This window comes from Budorcas taxicolor, chromosome 11 (assembly GCF_023091745.1).
Source record: "Budorcas taxicolor isolate Tak-1 chromosome 11, Takin1.1, whole genome shotgun sequence".
NCBI classification, from domain to species: Eukaryota; Metazoa; Chordata; class Mammalia; order Artiodactyla; family Bovidae; genus Budorcas; species Budorcas taxicolor.
The window spans coordinates 28,985,856-29,006,378 of NC_068920.1; the positions used below are offsets into that span (position 1 = coordinate 28,985,856).

Below are 20,523 nucleotides of genomic sequence, written 5' to 3' on the forward strand. Positions count from 1 at the left end.
TCCATGATCTGTTTATCTAATTACTGCTATTAGATTCCTCCTATGTGAACCCCTAGAACAATTTTTTAACTAGACTGTACTAATAGAGTGACAGACAGTGGGGCTGAACCCAACTGATAAACATTGGTCTTTCCTGAGCAACTCATATACAGAGCTGTGTTTGCAGCCTTTTCTAAAATGTTTGTGGTACCCAGTATCTGCCCTGGGATATCTATCTGGGAAAGATAGAAAGCAGGAGGAGAAGGGGACAACAGAGGACGAGATGGTTGGATGGCATCACCGACTCAATGGACATGAGTTTGAGCAAACTCCAGGAGATGGTTGACAAGAAAGCCTGATGTGCTATAGTCCATGTGGTTGGAAAGAGTTGAACATGACTGAGTAACCAGACAAGAACAAAAATTATCTGCCCTAGCACTCACACTACTGGCTGTATGGAGGGTGGTTTTTTTCAGGATGCAGCTTCACCACTGTAGGTTCAAGATTCATGTTTTACAAAGGAAGAACCTTTATGACATCTGTGGTCTCTTAAACCCCTGAATATTAAGAGCTCCAGAATTTCTCCACAGGGAAAGTTTAGGAACCACATTTTGGGTGAGAAGTGTATGGAGACACTTTATGTGAGACCAGTATTGGGTGCTAGAAGTAGAAAAGGAAAAAAATCTAAAAGCGTGAATTGTCCACATCACAGAAAAAGTGGGTAATTGATGAAATAAAGGGAAAGCTGATGGCTTATGGTGAATGATGTTGGATTCACGATCTCCGAAGAAGATTTAGCTTCAGGACCAGGGACCAGGCTTAATCACTCAAGAGCTTTTGTATAGCAGAGTTTTATTAAAGTATAAAAAGGGACAGAGAAAGCTTCTGACATAGACATCAGAAGGGGGACAGAGAGTGCCCCCTCACTAGTCTTGGCAAGGGAGTTACATACTTTTTAAATTGGTTATTACAATAAACCAGAAAAAGTCTCAAGGTTGTAAAGATCTTACTAGGACACACTCCCATAATTTACATTTTAAGATGACAGGATTAGAACTAATAGAAAGATTGGGCTTCCCAGGTGGCTCAGATGGTAAAGTGACTGCCTGCAATGCCAGAGACCCGGGTTCAATCCCTGGGTCAGGAAAATCACCTGGAGAAGGAAATGGCAACCCACTTCAGTACTCTTGCCTGGAAAATTCCATGGATGGAAGAGCCTGGTAGGCTACAGCCCATAGTGTCACAGAGTCAGACACCACTGAGCAACTTCATTTTCACTTTCACCAGACCCACTCCCATAATATACATTTTAACAGGATTAGTCAGAAGGTTCTCAAAGAGAAACATGTCCTCAAGCAGGATACATTGTTGTTACATAATCCTTAGTGAAAGTCACTCAGTTGTGTCTGACTCTTGTGACCCCATGGATCCAATGGACTGTAGCCCGCAAGGTTCCTCTGTCCATGGGATTCTCCAGGCAAGAATACTGGAGTGGGTTGCCATTTCCTTCTCCATGGGGATCTTCCCGATCCAGGAATCAAACCCATGTCTTCTGCATTGCAGGCAGATTCTTTACCGACTGAGCTAGAAGGGAAGCCCTATATAATCCTTAGTACAGAGTTTAAACTGAGTTGTTTTGTTGGGTAATCATCAGCTCCCGGCTTAAAGAAAAAAAAACTTTGTCCTTCTCTCCTCCTTGAGAACTCCAGACCCCTTACTCCTCCTCGAGAGCCCCAGACCACTTGTTCCTCCTCGGGGACCCTGGACTTCTTGTCAACCTGCCTAGGAATTGACTCTCAAAGCTACTGTGGATTATGCTAGGACTTCATAAATTATGTTGTCCTACAAATTGTTCCGTTTCCTACTGCATCCCCCTTTCTTTCTACCCTACCCCAAACCTCAAGAATACTCGGTCTGCAACTTTAAGAAATTTACCAAATTCTATTTCTCATGTTTCTTTCTATCCCACCCCAAACCTGAAGCACTAAAGAATAGTGCTTAGAAATAAAGCTTTAAAATATAAAAATAAAATTTCACTGTATGTGCTATAAAAACAATTTCTAAAGGATGGTGGAATTAGTCAACGGAATTATCTTATCAAGAGAAGAGACAGCACAGGTATCATTTCTTAGTTTAAGTTCCTGGGCAAGTTGCTTAATGTCTTTGGATGCAATTTTGTCTTTTGGAAAATGGTGATAATAAAAGCACATAAGGTTATCATAAGAATTAAGTGACTAAGCATTTGTAAAGTGCTTAGAACAGTGCCTACCACGTTGTATTTACTCTACGGTAAACTTTATAAGTATATTGCAATATTCTAAATTGTAACTGACTATACTGATATTATAACTGTTATAAATTATACTGGAATATCATGATTACTGTAAGTCTGGAAAATTTACATAAAAGCAAGTATGAGAAAAAGAAGATTGGTGATTCCCTAGAAAAAGAAGAGTTTGTAGAAGGGTAACTTGTTCAGTGTTTCTTTTCCACAGAACACTGTACACAAGTGTCCTCAGGGTGGTGGACCTGACTGGGAGACTACTGCTGGATGAAAATATCCCTTACTCTAACTCTATACTCAAAAAACATCCTCTGATCTGTGGTAAAGAATCTGCCTGTGATGCGGGAGACCTGGGTTCAATCCCAGGGTTAGCAATATCCCCTGAAGGAGGGCATGGCAACTCACTCAGTATTCTTGCCTGAAGAATCCCCATGGATAGAGGAGCCTGGTGAGCTACAGTCCATGGGGTCGCAAAGAGTCGGACATGACTGAATGACTAAGGACAGCACACAGCACAGACCAGAAAGTAAATACACCTCTGATAAACTAATTAACGTCATGGCTTACAAACTCAGTTCACAGGAACTTAGGTTGGTTAATAGATAAAAGGTAATACATAGGGTTGTTTACTATGTCTCAGTGTTATAAACACTTTAAAAACACTTTATCAAATCTTAAGGTACTCCTACTGATTAGATAATTGTTGTGTCAGTTAGATTCTGCTAGATTAGATAACAAACAACCCGCAAAACATGGTGGATAACAACAGCAAGGGTTATTTCAGGTTCACATTGTATTTTTTTTAATAGATCAGCTGTGGCTCTGCTCCACTTTTTCTTCATGGAGGGACCCAGACTTAAGGAAGATGACATAAAGAGATCTCACTGCTTGTAAAGATTCTGCTGGTATCCACCTCACTTCTACTCACATTTTATCACCTCACTTCTACTCACATTTTATCAACCAAAGCAACTCCCATGGTGATGACTGATAGGGGCAGGCATATTATAAATCCATATCAATGAGCAAGGATGTATAATCCTCCCCAAAGTGAAGTGAAAGTGAAGTCGCTCAGTTGTGTCTGACTCTTCGTGACCCCATGGACTGCAGCCTACCAGGTTCCTCCGTCCATGGGATTTTCTAGGCAAGAGTACTGGAGTTGGGGGCAGGGTGGTGGTGGTGGTGGTGCCATCACATCCTCCCCAAAGGGTAGCAAAATATCGGGAGTAAAAGTGAAATCTATTGAAATCTATCCTCATCCAGATTTTAAACATAAGAAACAGAATTTAGTAAATGTCTTAAAGTTGCAAGCCGAGTAAGTGCTAGAATTGGGGTCTGAAATGAAGTTGTTTGTCTCCAGGACAGTGATAGCCAGAGAGTCCAATGTGGCCCTGGAAATTCTCATCTGATATGCAACCACTTGTGCATACAACTAAATTAAATAGGACTGAACTATGGAACTAAGAGAATATTGTGATTCCTGAACTTCTGTCACAAAAGATACTATGACTTCAATTTTGCCCTCTCTTGGATCACTCATTCCTGTGGAAGCCAGCTGTGATGGATTGAGCCCTGCAGCAGCTCAGTAAACAGGTACATGTGCCCAGGAACTGAGGCCTTTAGCCAACAGCCAAAACTGACTTGCTCGCCATGTAAGCCATGTGAGAACTGGCTCTCTTATTCTCAACCAAGTTTTCAGGTGACTCCTCCAAAGTAAATATGACTCCAGTCTTATCAGAGATCTCACATCAAAACCAACCGGTTAAGTCACCCCCAAATTCTTGACCCATGGAAACTGTGTGAGATAATACATGCTTGTTATTATTTTAAACTATTAAATTCTGGGATAGCATATCATGCAGCAATAGAGAACTATACAAGAGTGTGTCTAATTGTCATGCCAAACTGCAGCTATTTATGAATCAACAATCCTCTGTAAATGGATAAACCTTACATTTACAAGCCAGCAAGTGCATGAAGTTTAGGGAGAATGGGGAGGGAAATGTAAAAGGATGGTGAGGAAATAATAGGAAGTAGTACAGATAAAGACAGAAAACTAAAGAACGGAGAAAACATACACCAGCCTAAATGCAATCTGTTCTTGTTCATTGAACCATCTCTTTTGAAAACATCAGCAGCATCTTTGAATAAACAGATAGTGAAGGGATTAATTAGGAAAGTGATTTTGAGTCCACTATTAAGGTTAATGGAAAGGTAGTTAATATCACTGAAGTCATTCTTTCTCAAAGGGTCCAGTTTCTAGACACGAAGAGCTTGCCAGGATTAAGAGATCTGTGTTTTGATTCAAGAGTATATATGTAGACACTTCTGTTTAATATTCTTAAGCTCCTCTGGGCCAAGAAAGGATACAAATCCTCCATCCCATCCCCAAATCCAAACTACTCTTCACCTGCACCTTCTGCAGGGACATTTTCTCTCCAGGTTATCATAGAATTCCCTTTCTGGCAGTCCAGGGATGAGTCACTAACCTCTCTCAGGCTTTCATTTTGAAACAATGATGGGTTCCTGGAGTTTCCATATGCTTCAACATCCAAATTAAGTTTAGAAGCATTTATTAGATTGACTCTTTCCATATTTTTTGTTTTGGTTTTATTGATTTAATCAGCCTTAGGCCAGTGTAGAACAATTTAACTGAGTTTAAAGTGTAAAATGTGTGTGGGTTGTTGTATAATGTAAAATATATATAAGAATTGAAACATATACATATTCTACAAGATAGAAAGAGATTAAGATCACCTTTTACACTACACCTTCAATCTGCTGACTGAGACCTATTATTTATGAAATCAACTTCTTTGGTTGTGATCATCTTTACTGAACTTAAATAGAGAAGAGAGGAGAGGGAATAGATGAGAAGAATAAACAGCAGAGCAAATTTCATTTAAAAGGAATATCTATTACTTCCTCAAAAGCTCAGTTAGGGCAAGCATGAGTACACATGAGTGTGACTGTATAATGAAAAATGTGGTTTTTAATGTAGGTTATAGTCAAAAAGAGTTCTTAAAAAATAAGTAACTGGCCAGCTAATAAACCACCAAGGAAGCCCTGATCAGTTATTTCTTAAAACGTTCCTTGGTTCGAATTTGTCTGCTTTTCTCATCCTGCATTTTGCCAGGAAATATCACAAAAACAATGAAGTATCCTTTTCAATGCAAGGAGTTCATGGTGTTGATGTGTCTACTACTTGTGAGGTTTACCTTACTCAATTAAGGTGGCATCCAGGTTTCTCTACTATAAATTTATTTCCTCTCTCTTGTACTAGAGAGACATCTTGAGGAAGATACTTTGAGACTATACAAATCCTGATTTCTCCTTCAAATTTCATTCAACTTTAGCTTCCACCTCTTGATTTTAACTTAACTGCAACAAGGAAAAGTTGTCTGTTTTACTTATGTATGTATGTTATCTATGCATATATATTTTAACCTGTGAGTTAAAATCCAATATAATCTATTTGTATTTTATTTCTCAAATCATACCAGCTTTAGACTGGCTTGCAACGTTTTTCAACAATTTTTCATTTTATTTTAAGCAACTTCCTATTTTCTGGCACCACAAAATATTCCTAGTCCACCCTGTATTTTTCATACTCCAGTCTTGGAGCCAATCCCTTCTCCAGGGGCCCCTGGGTTCTTTAATTGAAGAATGATGCTTAAAAACCAAAGATCATGTGCCAAGTGTGCTAATTCCTACTAGGCTATAACTGCTTTTAGGTCCTCTCCACTGACAGAGCAAGGAAGTATATGTGTATGTTAACCCATGCACATACACATTCTTCTAGGTTTCTGTATCTATAAAACTGTAGATGTATTTTAAAATATAACTTTATACTACTACTTCTGATCTTAGTCTAGTACAAGTGTCATTTTAGCCAAATATGTCTTTTTCCACTAGTGAGAACACTGGATCTCACTTTCTATATTGTATTTACTTCTTTATTCAATTCTAGTAGACACATAGTAATTTCAGAATTGCTAATCCCTATCTTTGTGCTAACACTATTGCATTGCAACCTTTATATCTACCTACTTTTGTCTTATCCTTGTAGTATCCAATCAAGATTCTGTTTTCTATAGTTACTTAAGTTAATTTTAATCCTTCCAAATCCCTTTAGTGTTATTAATACATTTTGGTTCATTTGTTAGTGCTTATATTCCATTCTGAGTTCCCCCATTCCTATTACTTTTAATAATGTGATTGTTTTGCTGGTATATGAAATATTACTATTGTTGTAAGACTCACTGTTATACAAAAAGACATACTCAGCAAACTGTCACTGCCTCTTCATCACTATGACTCTGCTCCCATTCCTCCCTTTTCCCCATTCCCTTCTAATCCCCACTCCCAGAGATAACAATTCTCTTTTATTTTTTGTTTTTTCTTCCTGTATATCTTTTGTACAAACGAACAAAAAAATGTATTTTCTTGTGCCTTCATCATTCCCTTACAGAGGGAATCATACTATGGATACTCTTGCATTTGACTTTTCACTTAACCATCTATCCTGGAATTCATTCCTTAATAGCTCACAGAGATTGTCATTCATTTTTGTAGGTGCATATTACCCAACTGTGCATATGTGTCCTAATTTATTCACATTTTTATGTGAATATTAATTCCAATATTTTACAGTTCCAAACAATGCCGCAAACTTGGGTATGCCCTCTCCCCGTATTTTGTTGAATTAAATAAAAAGAATAACAATTTATAATATATAGCCCACTTTAAGAAAAGTTTTCCAGAAAAGCTCTGTAGCAAAAGCCAAGATAATGTGACTCTTCAGTTCAGTTCAGTTCAGTCGCTCAGTCCTGTCCGACTCTTTGCGACCCCATGAATCGCAGCACACCAGGCCTCCCTGTCCATCACCAACTCCCAGAGTTCACTCAGACTCACATCCATCGAGTCAGTGATGCCATCCAGCCATCTCATCCTCCGTCGTCCCCTTCTCCTCCTGCCCCTAATCCCTCCCAGCATCAGAGTCTTTTCCAATGAGTCAACTCTTCGCATGAGGTGGCCAAAGTACTAGAGTTTCAGCTTTAGCATCATTCCTTCCAAAGAAATCCCAGGGCTGATCTCCTTCAGAATGGACTGGTTGGATCTCCTTGCAGTCCAAGGGACTCTCAAGAGTCTTCTCCAACACCACAGTTCAAAAGCATCAATTCTTCGCCATTCAGCCTTCTTCACAGTCCAACTCTCACATCCATACATGACCACAGGAGAAACCATAGCCTTGACTAGACGGACCTTAGTTGGCAAAGTAATGTCTCTGCTTTTGAATATGCTACCTAGGTTAGTCATAACTTTTCTTCCAAGGAGTAAGCATCTTTTAATTTCATGGCTGCAGTCACCATCTGTGGTGATTTTGGAGCCCCCCCCCAAAAGTCTGACACTGTTTCCACTGTTTCCCCATCTAATTCCCATGAAGTGATGGGACCAGATGCCATGATCTTCGTTTTCTGAATGTTGAGCTTTAAGCCAACTTTTTCACTCTCCCCTTGCACTTTCATCGAGAGGCTTTTTAGTTCCTCTTTACTTTCTGCCATAAGGGTGGTGTCATCTGCATATCTGAGGTTCCTGATATTTCCCCCAGCAATCTTGATTCCAGCTTGTGTTTCTTCCAGTCCAGCGTTTCTCATGATGTACTCTGCATAGAAGTTAAATAAGCAGGGTGACAATATACAGCCTTTACGTACTCCTTTTCCTATTTGGAACAAGTCTGTTGTTCCATGTCCAGTTCTAACTGTTGCTTCCTGACCTGCATACAGATTTCTCAAGAGGCAAGAGTCCACAAAGGGGAGTCTTCTCCATCAGACAGTGATTTACAGGTGGTCTTCACACAGTTATCTTGGTTGTGCTCATACAACAACACTCCTATGAGGAAGCTGGAGAAGGGAAAATTTGTTTATCCAAAAAAACCACTTCTTCCCCAAACCCTGTCTTCAATAATACAATCACGGTAAACTACTGATGTAGAAAAGCCCAGAATTTTGGAGTAAAGGAACCAAGTATAAGCCTCCCTTTCCTTTCAGCTTTTCTACAAATCACAAAGTTCCTCTTAGCACACTGTCTTGTTCAAAATGGAAATGTGTAGAGTGCTCCCATTTTTTATGACTCGGGGTTTCTTAGACTTTAAAAAGCCAATAATAGGAAGTTACTTTTTTTAGTTCGTCAGAGATTAGTACACTTGAGAATATTTAATCGCTATAAAGTTTTAAGAAATTGCTTCAGGAAGACTTCTCCAAATCCAACCATGTGAACTTGTACTGTAGAAAATACATTTTACATGGGGGCACCCAGCACACAGTCAAAAAGCTGTGTAGATGGCACTTCATTGGTAGTCCAGTGGTTAAGACTCTGTGCTTCCCCTGCAGGGGTGATGGTTTGATCCTTGGTCAGGAAGATAAAAACCTGCATGCCTTGAAGTGCAGGGGAAAAAAAAAAAAAAAAAACAGCTGTGTAGACAAGTGAAACTACATGCACTGGGCTCTTATATTTTGTATTCTATTCTAGCTCATTAAAAGGGAAACATTTTGACCTTGAGCTACAAACTTGATAACTTGATTTCACAACCTTTAATGATTATTCAGACCTGTAGCCTGAAAAACACATGTGTTGAGAGCAAATGCTTTGAAGTCAGATAGCTGTAAGCTGGAATACTGGATGAACTTCTTAACAGGAGTCTTCTCAGGAGAATCCAGAATTATCTGGGGCAAGACTCTGGAATCTATATTTAAAACACATTTACAACACACACACACGCACACACTTATACCAACACCCTATGTAATTCTGATTTAACTGATAGATCAATTGGAAAATGGAACATTTTGGTGTTACTTTTATTTCAAATAAACGTTGGATGTGATAGTGGCAGATCCTTGATGTCTTCCTTAACTCTGTCAAATAGTTTTATGTTTTTTAGAAAACAAACTGCACCACAGGATATGAGTACAGGTGACTTAAAAGATCACAGAATATGAAGGATTTAAGTGCCTCAAAGTCTGATTTAGTTAGGGATACATATAATAAAGTGAGGCATTTGAGAGAATTTTAATTTTAGTCGGTTTTGCTGATTTCAACTATTTAGGGGAGTGTTTTTGTTTGTCATTGAAAATGAGTAGAACCCCACTGTTCTGAGATAAAATGTCCATAGAATCAGTTTCTGTAGTAACCATCAATTGATCTATTTTAGAACCTTATTCATTCCATTTTAATATATAAGAAATCATAAATTTATTTTTCACTACCATGCACCAATTACATTGAAAATTTTTATACGGTAAGTCATTCAAAATATCGATAATTTATATGTCTTTTATATCAGATTCAGCATTAAAAATTAAACTAGACTGTTTTGAGATATTTCATTAATGTATCAAATATCTGTATCCTCTTATTACAGTGGTAGAATCTGTTGTGTGTGGAGGAAATTGGGGGCAATGGAACTAAAAATTAATTTGATGTCTAGTGCTATGTTACAACCAGCCACACCCACAGAATTGTATCATATCCCCTTATAGCACTGGACAAAATTTCATGTCTTTCAAGTACATGACCCGCAGATTTTGAAGACAATTCCAGGCAGACCATTTTCCAGGAATAATTCCTTTAGTTGAGTTTTTCATTGCCAACATGTACTGCTTTAGGGATTGCCAACATGTGCTACCTAAACAAAACCACTTTTTTGAAGACCTTGCAAAGAATGTCTTCAGAGGACAAAGACTTACCTTGGATGATTCCTCAAAGCTCTGTGTCTGAGCTGGAAATCTGAACTTGTCATTCAATTCTGCTTACATGATTAGTCGCTTCAGTCATGTCCAACTCTGTGCAACCCTATGGACGGTAGCCTGCCAGGCTTCTTTGTCCATGAGATTCTCCAGGCAAGGATACTAGAATGGGTTGCATGCCCTCCTCCAAGACCATTCAATTCTATATGTAACTTATTTTCTTTTTTATGGAGCGCTGTGAAGCAGAAGGGCCTTAATCTTCATGACTGAAGCCATATTTGGTGTGTGGACTAGTCACTCATCAGTTACACAGTGACAACAGGATCTGAGTTTCTCTAGTAATGGGAATAGATATGTTACAATCTATACTTTCCATTTAGTTCCCCTTATGATCAATGCCTGAATTTCAATCCTAAGAGTATATTACTATTTGATTCTGAAGCACATGCCAAAATAATCCAGCAGGACTGCAGACATATCGTCCAAGTGCACTGCCACTTCCAGTGACTTTATGGACGACATCTGTGTGTTATTTGAAAATTAATCCTTTTCCATCTGTGTACCCTGAGTATGTTTTGGATTCCCTTTCCTTCACAAATATCCTGAATTCAAGGTATCTAAAGTCCTGGAGCAGTTGTCCGGAGGAAGAGAAGCAACAGCCCCGCCCCCAACCCTTGGGAGCAGAAAGGAAGAGAATTATCCTAAGGAATTATTTAAAAATCCAGACGCGGCAGACACAAATAAAACCATGGCTGCATAGGTTGATGTCCCAGGGGTCCAAAATTTAACGTCACATGTGCAATAATTTGTTTAGCATTAAACTAAACCAGTTTGATGAACTCAAATGCCCTCGGCTCAATAGGCAGGACTCTCCGAGGAGCCTGTGTTACTTCCCTCACTTAAGCGCAGATTTATAATAAAAATCTTAATGCCAGTGACATGGTTTTTGGACACATAAGAACCTAAGCACTTGGAGAATCATATTTGAGAGGTCAGAAAACTCCAGAGTTACAGATCGGTGTATAATTTACTAAGAAAATAGAAAGTTTTGTTTCTCTGAGTCGAAATTTGACGAGCACGGCGGGAAATATTGCAGGTTTTTGGCATAAGGTTTTGTGCTTTACTCATAATTTGAGACCTACGTGAAGCCTGAGGCTTCGGGGATCACTTTCTGAGAAAAATCGGGCAATTCGATGCACAGAATTTTGATATTTTTGGCATTTTTTGAGGTGTAACAAACACAACTCGGGATCCGAGAGGACACTCTGCGGCTGCCAGCGAGGCGGGCTGGACAGCGCACCAATCACGGCGCAGCTCCGCCCTATATAAACGGGCGGGCGCAGCGGCGCGGCCCGAGTCCCGGCCAGTACCTCTGCTTCCGGCTCGAATTGCTCTACCCACGCCCGCCTTCAACATGTCCGAGACTGCGCCCGCCGCGCCCGCTGCTCCGGCCCCCGCCGAAAAGACGCCTGTGAAAAAGAAGGCTCGCAAGGCCGCAGGTGCCACGAAGCGCAAGGCGTCTGGTCCCCCGGTGTCCGAGCTCATCACCAAGGCTGTCGCCGCCTCCAAGGAGCGCAGCGGCGTGTCTTTGGCTGCGCTCAAAAAGGCACTGGCGGCCGCTGGCTACGATGTGGAAAAAAACAACAGCCGCATCAAGCTGGGTCTCAAGAGCTTGGTGAGCAAGGGCACCCTAGTGCAGACCAAGGGCACCGGGGCTTCCGGCTCTTTCAAGCTCAACAAGAAAGCGGCCACCGGAGAAGCCAAGCCCAAAGCCAAGAAGGCGGGCGCGGCCAAGCCCAAGAAGCCCGCAGGAGCAGCAAAGAAGCCGAAGAAGGCCACTGGGGCGGCAACCCCCAAGAAGAGCGCCAAGAAGACCCCAAAGAAGGCGAAGAAGCCTGCTGCGGCTGCAGGAGCCAAAAAGGCAAAGAGTCCGAAAAAAGCGAAAGCAGCCAAGCCGAAGAAGGCGCCCAAGAGTCCAGCGAAGGCCAAAGCGGTGAAGCCCAAGGCGGCTAAACCAAAGACCGCCAAGCCCAAGGCAGCCAAGCCAAAGAAGGCGGCGGCCAAGAAAAAATAGGAAGTTCCTTTGGCCTCCGGCTTCGAAGCTCGACACAACCCAAAGGCTCTTTTCAGAGCCACCCAAAGATCTCGGGAAAAGAGCTGTTGCACTTAAGGGGGCGTGGTCGGGCGGAAGAGGCAGCAAGTGGAGGGCGGGCCTCGCTGGGGTGGGAGGTGGGTCTTAGCGGAGTTTCGTAAAACGTGGGAGTTCTAGGGAACCCTGGAATTGCACAGGTAATCGGTTTGCGCCTAACCTAGTTGAGCATGTAGAAGGTTCACAGAACAGTGGGCTGGATGGACGTAAGTTCCCAACACTGCCTCAAATGGCACGATAAAATAGAGCCCAAGTTTGGGGGGAAAGTAATTTTCCATATTTAACAGGCGCTATGTTCTATAGGGTTTTACAAGAGATGGTTAGTCATTGAATGGGTTACTTGCACATTTTCTTTAACGAGGACATATTGGACATTTGCAGGTATATTAGCCTCAGTATCTTAACCACCATGGATTTTGTAATAATTCAGGGCTTCTGGTAGGGGACGAAGAAAAGGGGTTGTGAATTTTATTACAGGGTGACCCAGTCCGCATGGTGGTGGCTACGATGGGTAGTTAGCTGTCCATTAGTTACCTGCCCCGAGGCGCAGGATAATGTTTTTATCGAGCTTGCCCACCAGCCCCGAGGACATTAAGATGGCCACTAGGTGCGGGGCCCGAGCCAGAATCAGCGTTACACAAGGGAACAGAGAAGTTGCCTTTAGTTACAAACCTAAAACTAGCATGTTCCCAACTACTTGCATCTGCTTGCTGTGAAATACACAATACAGGTTTCTGAAGAGGCTATTTATACTAGCTATGGGTGAGTCTAGTCTAGGCCCTGTGATTGGGTCAAAGCAAAGTAACAAAGCAGCCAATGAAAAGGTAGATCTGTTAGACTCATTTACATTCGTATTTATGACGCCACAATAAAATTAATCCAATCCTGAGCGAGATCTTACGAACCTCATTTGAATACCGCGTCTATAAATAAATGTGGCCTCACTCGAGGCAACTATTTTCCCTGCTGTTACTGTAACTATTCCGATTTATATCGCTAAGATGCCTGAACCCACCAAGTCAGCTCCTGCCCCAAAGAAAGGCTCGAAGAAGGCGGTGACCAAGGCGCAGAAGAAAGATGGCAAGAAGCGCAAGCGCAGCCGGAAGGAGAGCTACTCTGTGTACGTGTACAAGGTGCTGAAGCAGGTCCACCCGGACACCGGCATCTCGTCCAAGGCCATGGGCATCATGAATTCATTTGTCAACGACATCTTTGAGCGCATCGCGGGTGAGGCGTCGCGTCTGGCGCATTACAACAAGCGCTCGACTATCACATCCAGGGAGATCCAGACGGCCGTACGCCTGCTGTTGCCCGGGGAGTTGGCCAAACACGCCGTGTCCGAGGGCACCAAGGCCGTCACCAAGTACACCAGCTCCAAGTAAACTTGCCAAGTAAGCGTCTTTACACCTAACCCCAAAGGCTCTTTTAAGAGCCACGCATGTTTTCAGCAAATGAGTTGTAATCCTTTCATTACAAAGGCTATACTATATTCCTATTTCTACCAAATTTAAATCTTCACTAGCATTCTTTACGGTTCTATTGCATCTGCGTAAGAATTACTATGGGCAAGCTAGACAATACGTGCTACTACTCATTGCATGCCCACTACAGGTAAGTAGTTACATAGAACCATGATACCACGAAACCATTTATTAATTTGCCCTGAAAATGCCCTTTAAGGTACAGCTTTCTTTTCCGTACTTAGGTCTTCAAGTTGATCCTGACGGTGAGCCGGACTTTGGCGATGAACCCTTACCCAGAATACGAAAGAGCATGCTCTTATCAACTTCATTCTGCTCAGAGCTTTGCATTTTTCTTTTTTTTTTTTTTTCATTTTTAAACCACAGATACATATATTTCGGGGGGTGGGGACTGAATTTTCACAAAAATGTTACAAATGTTTTTTTCTGGTTTCCTTGCTTTGGAATTGGTGCAGTTTCTGCGGTGAGGAGGAGCCTACGCTCTATCCTAAAGGCGGAAAAGAAAAGCAAAACGAAGCCTTCAAATCCTGTCAGCTGCTATAATTTCTTTCCCAGAAAGTCCTATTTAATTTGTAGTCCTCTGGGGGCAGCATTCAGCTTTAAAGTATTCTGGGTCTCAGATGTCCGGTTATCATTCTCTCCATCGGTAAAGGAGTCTGTCTACTCCGCTCAGGCCCCATTTTGAGCACTCCTGCTTTCCCGGGTGTCCCCAAGCATCAAGGGCAGGGAGGAAGTAGAAAGGAAAGGAAAACCCTTCCTGATAGAATGTGTACTAGGTAGGATAGAAATAAGCGCTTTCCCTTGTGGGAAATAACATTTTGTCAAGAAGATAAATCTGAAGAGGCTGGGACGAGGCGGGGTGGGGGGGGGGGGGGGGTGACGGGGGAGGGGCACGCTAGGAGGGAGTGGCCGGGAGGAAAGGAATCAGTAGAGGTAACCAAGAAAATTGCCAGGTAGATGAGCATGGGCTGAGGATGAAGCAATGAAGACCCAGTATGAAAGTAAGGAACACTCAGTCCGAGGGGCTTGGCCCATGTGAAACCCCAAGCACCTCTGCTGATTTTTACCCAAACCTGAGCTTTGTTTTTTAGGGTGTTATGTGAAGCCTGGCCATGGTGGGGAGCATGATAAGAACTTTCCCAGTGAAGCTGAGACACCAGACCAAAAGGAACTAGAGATAAATACACACATTCATTCACAGTGGATAATGGAGGGCAAAGAATCTGTCCTGAAACTTGGTGCTGAGCAAGTAAACTCCACTGCTGAGAATCTGGAATACAAGCCAGGCTTCACACTTTTTTTGTTTCAGCGTGAATAGAATAAAATAGGGATTCAAAACACCTAGGCTGAGAATTTAATTTAGAAATATCCCAAACTGTTTTGGTGCCCCTTGGGCACCTGGTAAAAGCAAATACAAATCCTCTCTGAAAGGGTAAGCTTCATTTTAGGCCTTAATAAATCCCACAGATACATAGCCAAGAAAATGAAAGAGCAGCTTCACAACCAAAATTAGCCAAAGACGCCATGACCAAGAACAACAGACAATGGAAACCAAAGCACACATTAACAGATACAAACTTCAAGTGACTAATATATTTCCAAACAAAACCTGAACTATGTGAAGGATTAAGAGAATACAAAAAACGATCACATGGTTTTGAAGAAAACAAATATTTCTAGAACTATTTGTTTTCTATATAGAGAATAGAATGAAAAGCTTACTGGATGAGCTTAATAGTAAATTAGACCCAATTGAAGAATTTTCATGAATAGCAAGCCAGATCTCAAGGAATTATCCAAAATGCAGAGAGAGGGATGTAAAAATGAGTTTAGGAGATCTGGAATGGGTAATAAAATTGTGTGGCATGCATCTAACCATAGTGGCAGGACAAACAGAAAATGATGCAGATGTGAGATTTAAATGATCAGGGCCGTAATTTTTTAGAATTGATGGATTACTCATAAAATGTAGTGAAATGATATAACAAAAAAGGGTTACTGTGTGACACTGAACTAAACCCTATACATTCTTACAAATTTAATGCTGATTTTCTGGGTGGACATATGGCATCAGATCAAAAAGCACTGTTTGAAATTCTAACATGGGGTGGAGGGGAGTGATTATTTACATGCATTTTGTATCTTGCTAATTACTAACTTCTGTTAATGTTAATATCTAATGGATTATCTTGACTTTCATTTCATATAATACTATCATTAGCACAGAAAAAAAAGTTTGATATCCTTTCCAATAACAATTTCTCTTTATCTTTTATCAAATTATTGTGTTAGCTAAAATCACAAACTATCCCATATTAGACATGCTAACAGATGTCACCATTTCTTCCTCCTTTTCACGGAACTAACTTTGGTAGTGTGTGATTTATAATAATACATGTGCATGTGTGTGTGAGTAGTCTTTATCGTATTGATGTAATTTCCTTTTAATTCTGAGTTATTAGGAGTGATTTATGGATTTTTGGCATCTGATGAAATAATGTGCTTTTTCTCCTTAAAGCTGTTGCAATGAAGGACACATAGATATTCTAATGTTAATCCATATTTCTAGTTCTAGGCCAAATCTTATTTGGTCATTTCTTTTCTTTTTTTCTTTTGGCTGTGCTGGGTCTTTATTGCTGCTCAAAGGCTTTCTCTAGTTGCAGCAAGTGGAGGCCATTCTTCATTGTGGCAGGTTGGCTTCTCATCGCAGTGGCTTCTGTTGTTGCAGAGTATAGGGTCTAGGCTCACGAGCTTCAGTAGTCGCGGCACATGGGCTTAGTTGTATCTCGGCATGTGGGATCTTCCTGGACCAGGGATGCAACCCGCCTTGCCCACAGTGGCAAGCAGACTCTTAACCACTGGACCACCAGGGAAGTCCCTTATTTGGTCATGTTATATCTTTATCTTAAATAGTGCCTGGATAAATTTTAATATTTTACATGGATATTTAAAATCCTCTACTATTCATACATGAAATCATTCTATGATTTTTCTCTTTTGGGTTTGCCTTCATCAGATTTTGTCCTTAAAGTTATGGTAGCTTCATAAACTTCATTGTGGGGGTTCTCTTTTATTACTTACTGCTGTATAATAAATTATCTCCAAACTGAGCAGCCTAAGTCAATGAATATTTATTATCTCATTCAACTTCTGAGATCAGGAATCCAGAAATGACTTTGTTGTTGTTCATTCTCTCAGTTGTGTCCTACTTTTTGCTACCCCATGGACTGCAGCATGCTAGGCTTTCCTGTCCTTCACTTAAATGACTTAATCAGGTAGTTATGACTCAGGGTCTCTGGGGAGTTTGAAGTCAAGAAGTAAGCGAACGCTGCAGTCAACTGAAAGCTTGACTGTAGCTGGAGGATTCCCCAGACAAGTGTCTGCTGGCAAGAACTCAGTTCCTCCAGAGGATGGAAGAGACTGCTTCAAAGCACAGTAGCTGTTATCCCATAGAAAGAGAAATCAGAGACAGAACAGCAAGAATGCCTCTGTGACCTAATTTTGACACACTGACACTTCTGCTACTTTCTATTCAATAGAAGCAAGTCACTTAAATTTGGCATTTATTTAGAAGGGGAATTAGGATCCATCTTTTGAGGTAAGGATATTAAAAGAATTTGTGTATGTATTTTAAAACCACCACATGATTCTTTTTATGCTTTAAATCTTGAATGTAAAAGTATCTGTGCTTTAAAGATTACATAGAAATAAGCTCTCAGTTCAGGTCAGTTCAGTTCAGTCGCTCAGTCGTGTCTGACTCTTTGTGACCCCATGAATCGCAGCACGCCAGGCCTCCCTGTCCATCACCAACTCCCAGAGTTCACTCAGACTCACGTCCATCGAGTCAGTGATGCCATCCAGCCATCTCATCCTCTGTCGTCCCCTTCTCCTCCTGCCCCCAATCCCTCCCAGCATCAGTCTTTTCCAATGAGTCAACTCTTTGCATGAGGTGGCCAAAGTACTGGAGTTTCAGCTTTAGCATCATTCCTTCCAAAGAAATAAACTCTAAAATCACCCAAACTTAATACCTTTCCACTTGGTAGATTTTTAGGAATTCCAGCAACATAGACTATAATAGACCATTTTCTACAAAGTCAATAAAACTCCCACGATATGCTGACAGTTCCTTTTTCTGAAGTCGTAAAGGACAAAATAGTAGCCTTTTATGTTAAATAAAACATTATCTCAGATAGTAGTCTATACTTTAAAAAAATATTGAATGAATTGAATTAATTCAGCTGAGACATCCTCAACTGCAACCAGTAAAGCAAACCTCTGATGCACGATTGTTTTGGAATGGATGATAGGTTTGATCTTTTTGAAACAAAAGAAATTAAAGAAAATAAATATAATAAAAAATTATAATCCCAGGAAATACTTTGGCATTTGAAAAGAGAAAAAAATAACACTAAAAAAATTAATGAAATTTAAAATTGATAAGAAGTTTAAGAAGTTAAAAATTTATTTAAAATACAGGAGTGAAGACTGATGACTGACTGAAAGAAAATACAATGTTTAAAAAATGTAAGGTAACAAACTAAGGGTTAGCAGAAGCTCGGTAAAAGAAGAAACTAAAGAAGAATTAAGTTCTGAAGGTTTATAAGGAGATTTTGATGTATGTCAAAATATCCTAGTAAATTGTAAAAGTTATTTATACATCAACTTATTTAAGAGATAGTCATTGAATGTCTCTAGGCTAGTCATTGACATGGGTACTGGAGATACAAAGAGAAATAAGGTGGTCCTTGACTTAAAGGAGTTCTTAGTTTTGTAAGACTGTCAAGAATGCTTACAGTTAACTGCTTTCATCTCCCTGTATGTTTTACCAAAGCCTGAACAAGTGTTTATCACTCTTTGGAAATGTGCAGGTGAATAGACTTAGATTCACATGAGAACTACCAAACTCATTAAATTAAGGCAAAAAAAGACTATCCCAATTTTTTAGTGGTAAGTAATATTAATACCACTGTAATATAGTGGCAAAGCTAAGGGATGGTCCATCTGACACCAACTGCAAGGTTCAGAGTTCTCACCAAAACTACCCTCAGATGATATAATTTATTAGAATGACTCACAGAACTCACTGAAAGTTATTATAAACAAGACTAGGGTTCATTATATATATAATATTATATATATTATATATAATATATTACGTATATAATTAGGGTTCATTATATATATATATATATATAGTGAAGAGACACATGGATCAGAGTCTAAGGGCGTTCCAAACTGAGAGCTTTCAATAGTACTCTTCCAGCGGAGTCACCAACTGTTAACAATACCTTCCTGCAATGATGTGTGAAACACAATATGTATTGCTAACTAGGGAAACTCAGTCAAGCCTTGGTGTCCAGACTGGATCTTTACCCAGTCCCTCTGGATCTAGTATAGATATAGCATGACCCAAAGAACCCAACACACTGGGTATTCTATTAGACTACCCAGTGTAGCTCAAGGCCTCGTGGTACACAAAGATATTCTTATCTTTTATCCAGCACAGACATAAGCAATACATTCCAAAAGCCTACAGATCACATTTCAGCAAAGGCAAAAGGCCATATCTCTTCAAATAAGGCTAATTCTGCACATAGTCACAAGAAAAATTACATTTTTACAATTTTGAATTGATAACTCAGTTGGTAAAGACCACCTGCAATGCAGGAAACACCAGTTCAATTCCTGGGTCAGGAAGATCCCCCGGAGAAAGGGATAGGCTACCCACTCCTGTATACTTGGGCTTCCCTTGTGGCTCAGTTGGTAAAGAATCCACCCACAATTCCAGAGACCTGGGTTCAATCCCTGTGTTGGGAAGGATCCCCTGGAGAAGGGAAAGGCTACCAACTGCAGTATTCTGGCCTAGAGAATGGGGTCTCAAAGAGGTGGACACAACTGAGCGACTTTCCCTTCACTTCATCTACCACTGACTATAACTTGAGTTCTACAACTATTTGCTTCTTATGTCTGTTCTGTCACATACTTTTGCATGTTTAAATCAACTATGAATCCAGAAATTATGTCTCATGGAATACTATTTTTTGTAGTTTATTCAGATGAGCAACTTCAGCTGTCTTCCCCAACTATAAGCAGTTGACTTATACCAACTGCTCTCCAAACACTTCCAGCAAGAATAATGGAGTGGGTTGCCATTTTCTCCTCCAGAAGATCTTCCCAACCCAGGGATCGAACACTTATCTCCTGCTTCTCCTGCATTGACAGGCAGATTGTTTACTGCAGAGCCACCTGGAAAGCCCTATGTTTTGAGTCATTATCTATTAATGCTAATAATGACTATTATCTATTAATGCTAATAAAGTATAGGTAACATTGGAGTAGAGATTCCTCATAGCACATTATAGAAGCATATGTAAACAGAACCCTCTTTTTTGTATAGCAAATATTAATACTGATGGTAAAATGGCACCTAACATATAAACTATTTTTGTTTCTTCAATCAGGGGTGAGATAAGAGTATGGAAAAGAAATGAATGCAAACAGTAACTGAAAATGAAAATCTGGCCATAGAAGTTATGAAGTATGATGTCTGATCTGCCTGAAATAATTGATTAGTGTGTATATCCCAATAAAATCCTACCCATCCTGATTTATTGCACATTGATGTACCTGCAAAGGGGAAGGAGATCATTACCTGGGTGGAAAAGCCTAAACAAGGTGTTTTAGCTTTCTCATTTTATTTAAATCATGAAGATAGAATTTATTTCTATCTTAGGCCTAATTACTAGAAATTTATTATTTACTCACTTAGGTGGGGGGAGTCAAAAGGAGAGAATGGCAAAACATCTGTGAGATTCCACATTTAATAAAACCTGTGGATAACTGGAATTCACCTTTTATTAATTCAAATCCTTCTTCTTAGAT

The 20,523-nt window shown here is 40.3% G+C and overlaps 2 protein-coding genes across 3 annotated transcripts; both read left to right on the plus strand.

Moving 5' to 3' along the window:
- The first annotated feature begins 11,407 nt into the window (after positions 1-11,407).
- Positions 11,408-12,085, plus strand: H1-4 (H1.4 linker histone, cluster member). Its single transcript, XM_052647597.1, has one exon. It carries the CDS (start codon positions 11,426-11,428, stop codon positions 12,083-12,085), a length of 660 nt encoding a protein of 219 aa, XP_052503557.1. The 5' UTR covers positions 11,408-11,425.
- A 1,057-nt stretch (positions 12,086-13,142) lies between these two features.
- Positions 13,143-20,161, plus strand: LOC128055204 (histone H2B type 1-M). 2 transcript variants are annotated; one of them, XM_052647618.1, is made up of 3 exons: positions 13,143-13,551; positions 13,866-13,886; positions 20,103-20,161. In XM_052647618.1, exon 1 carries the CDS (start codon positions 13,162-13,164, stop codon positions 13,540-13,542), a length of 381 nt encoding a protein of 126 aa, XP_052503578.1. In that variant the 5' UTR covers positions 13,143-13,161; the 3' UTR covers positions 13,543-13,551; positions 13,866-13,886; positions 20,103-20,161. The 2 variants fall into 2 exon arrangements, with proteins under 2 accessions (XP_052503578.1, XP_052503577.1); XM_052647617.1 differs by lacking the exon at positions 20,103-20,161 and having other exon boundaries at positions 13,866-14,303.
- Positions 20,162-20,523: the final 362 nt, after the last annotated feature.

What these genes read in the sequence shown, in the direction of transcription:
- H1-4 (XM_052647597.1), top strand. Translation starts at nt 11,426, where the DNA reads ATGTCCGAGACTGCGCCCGCCGCGCCCGCTGCTCCGGCCCCCGCCGAA.
- LOC128055204 (XM_052647618.1), top strand. Translation starts at nt 13,162, where the DNA reads ATGCCTGAACCCACCAAGTCAGCTCCTGCCCCAAAGAAAGGCTCGAAG.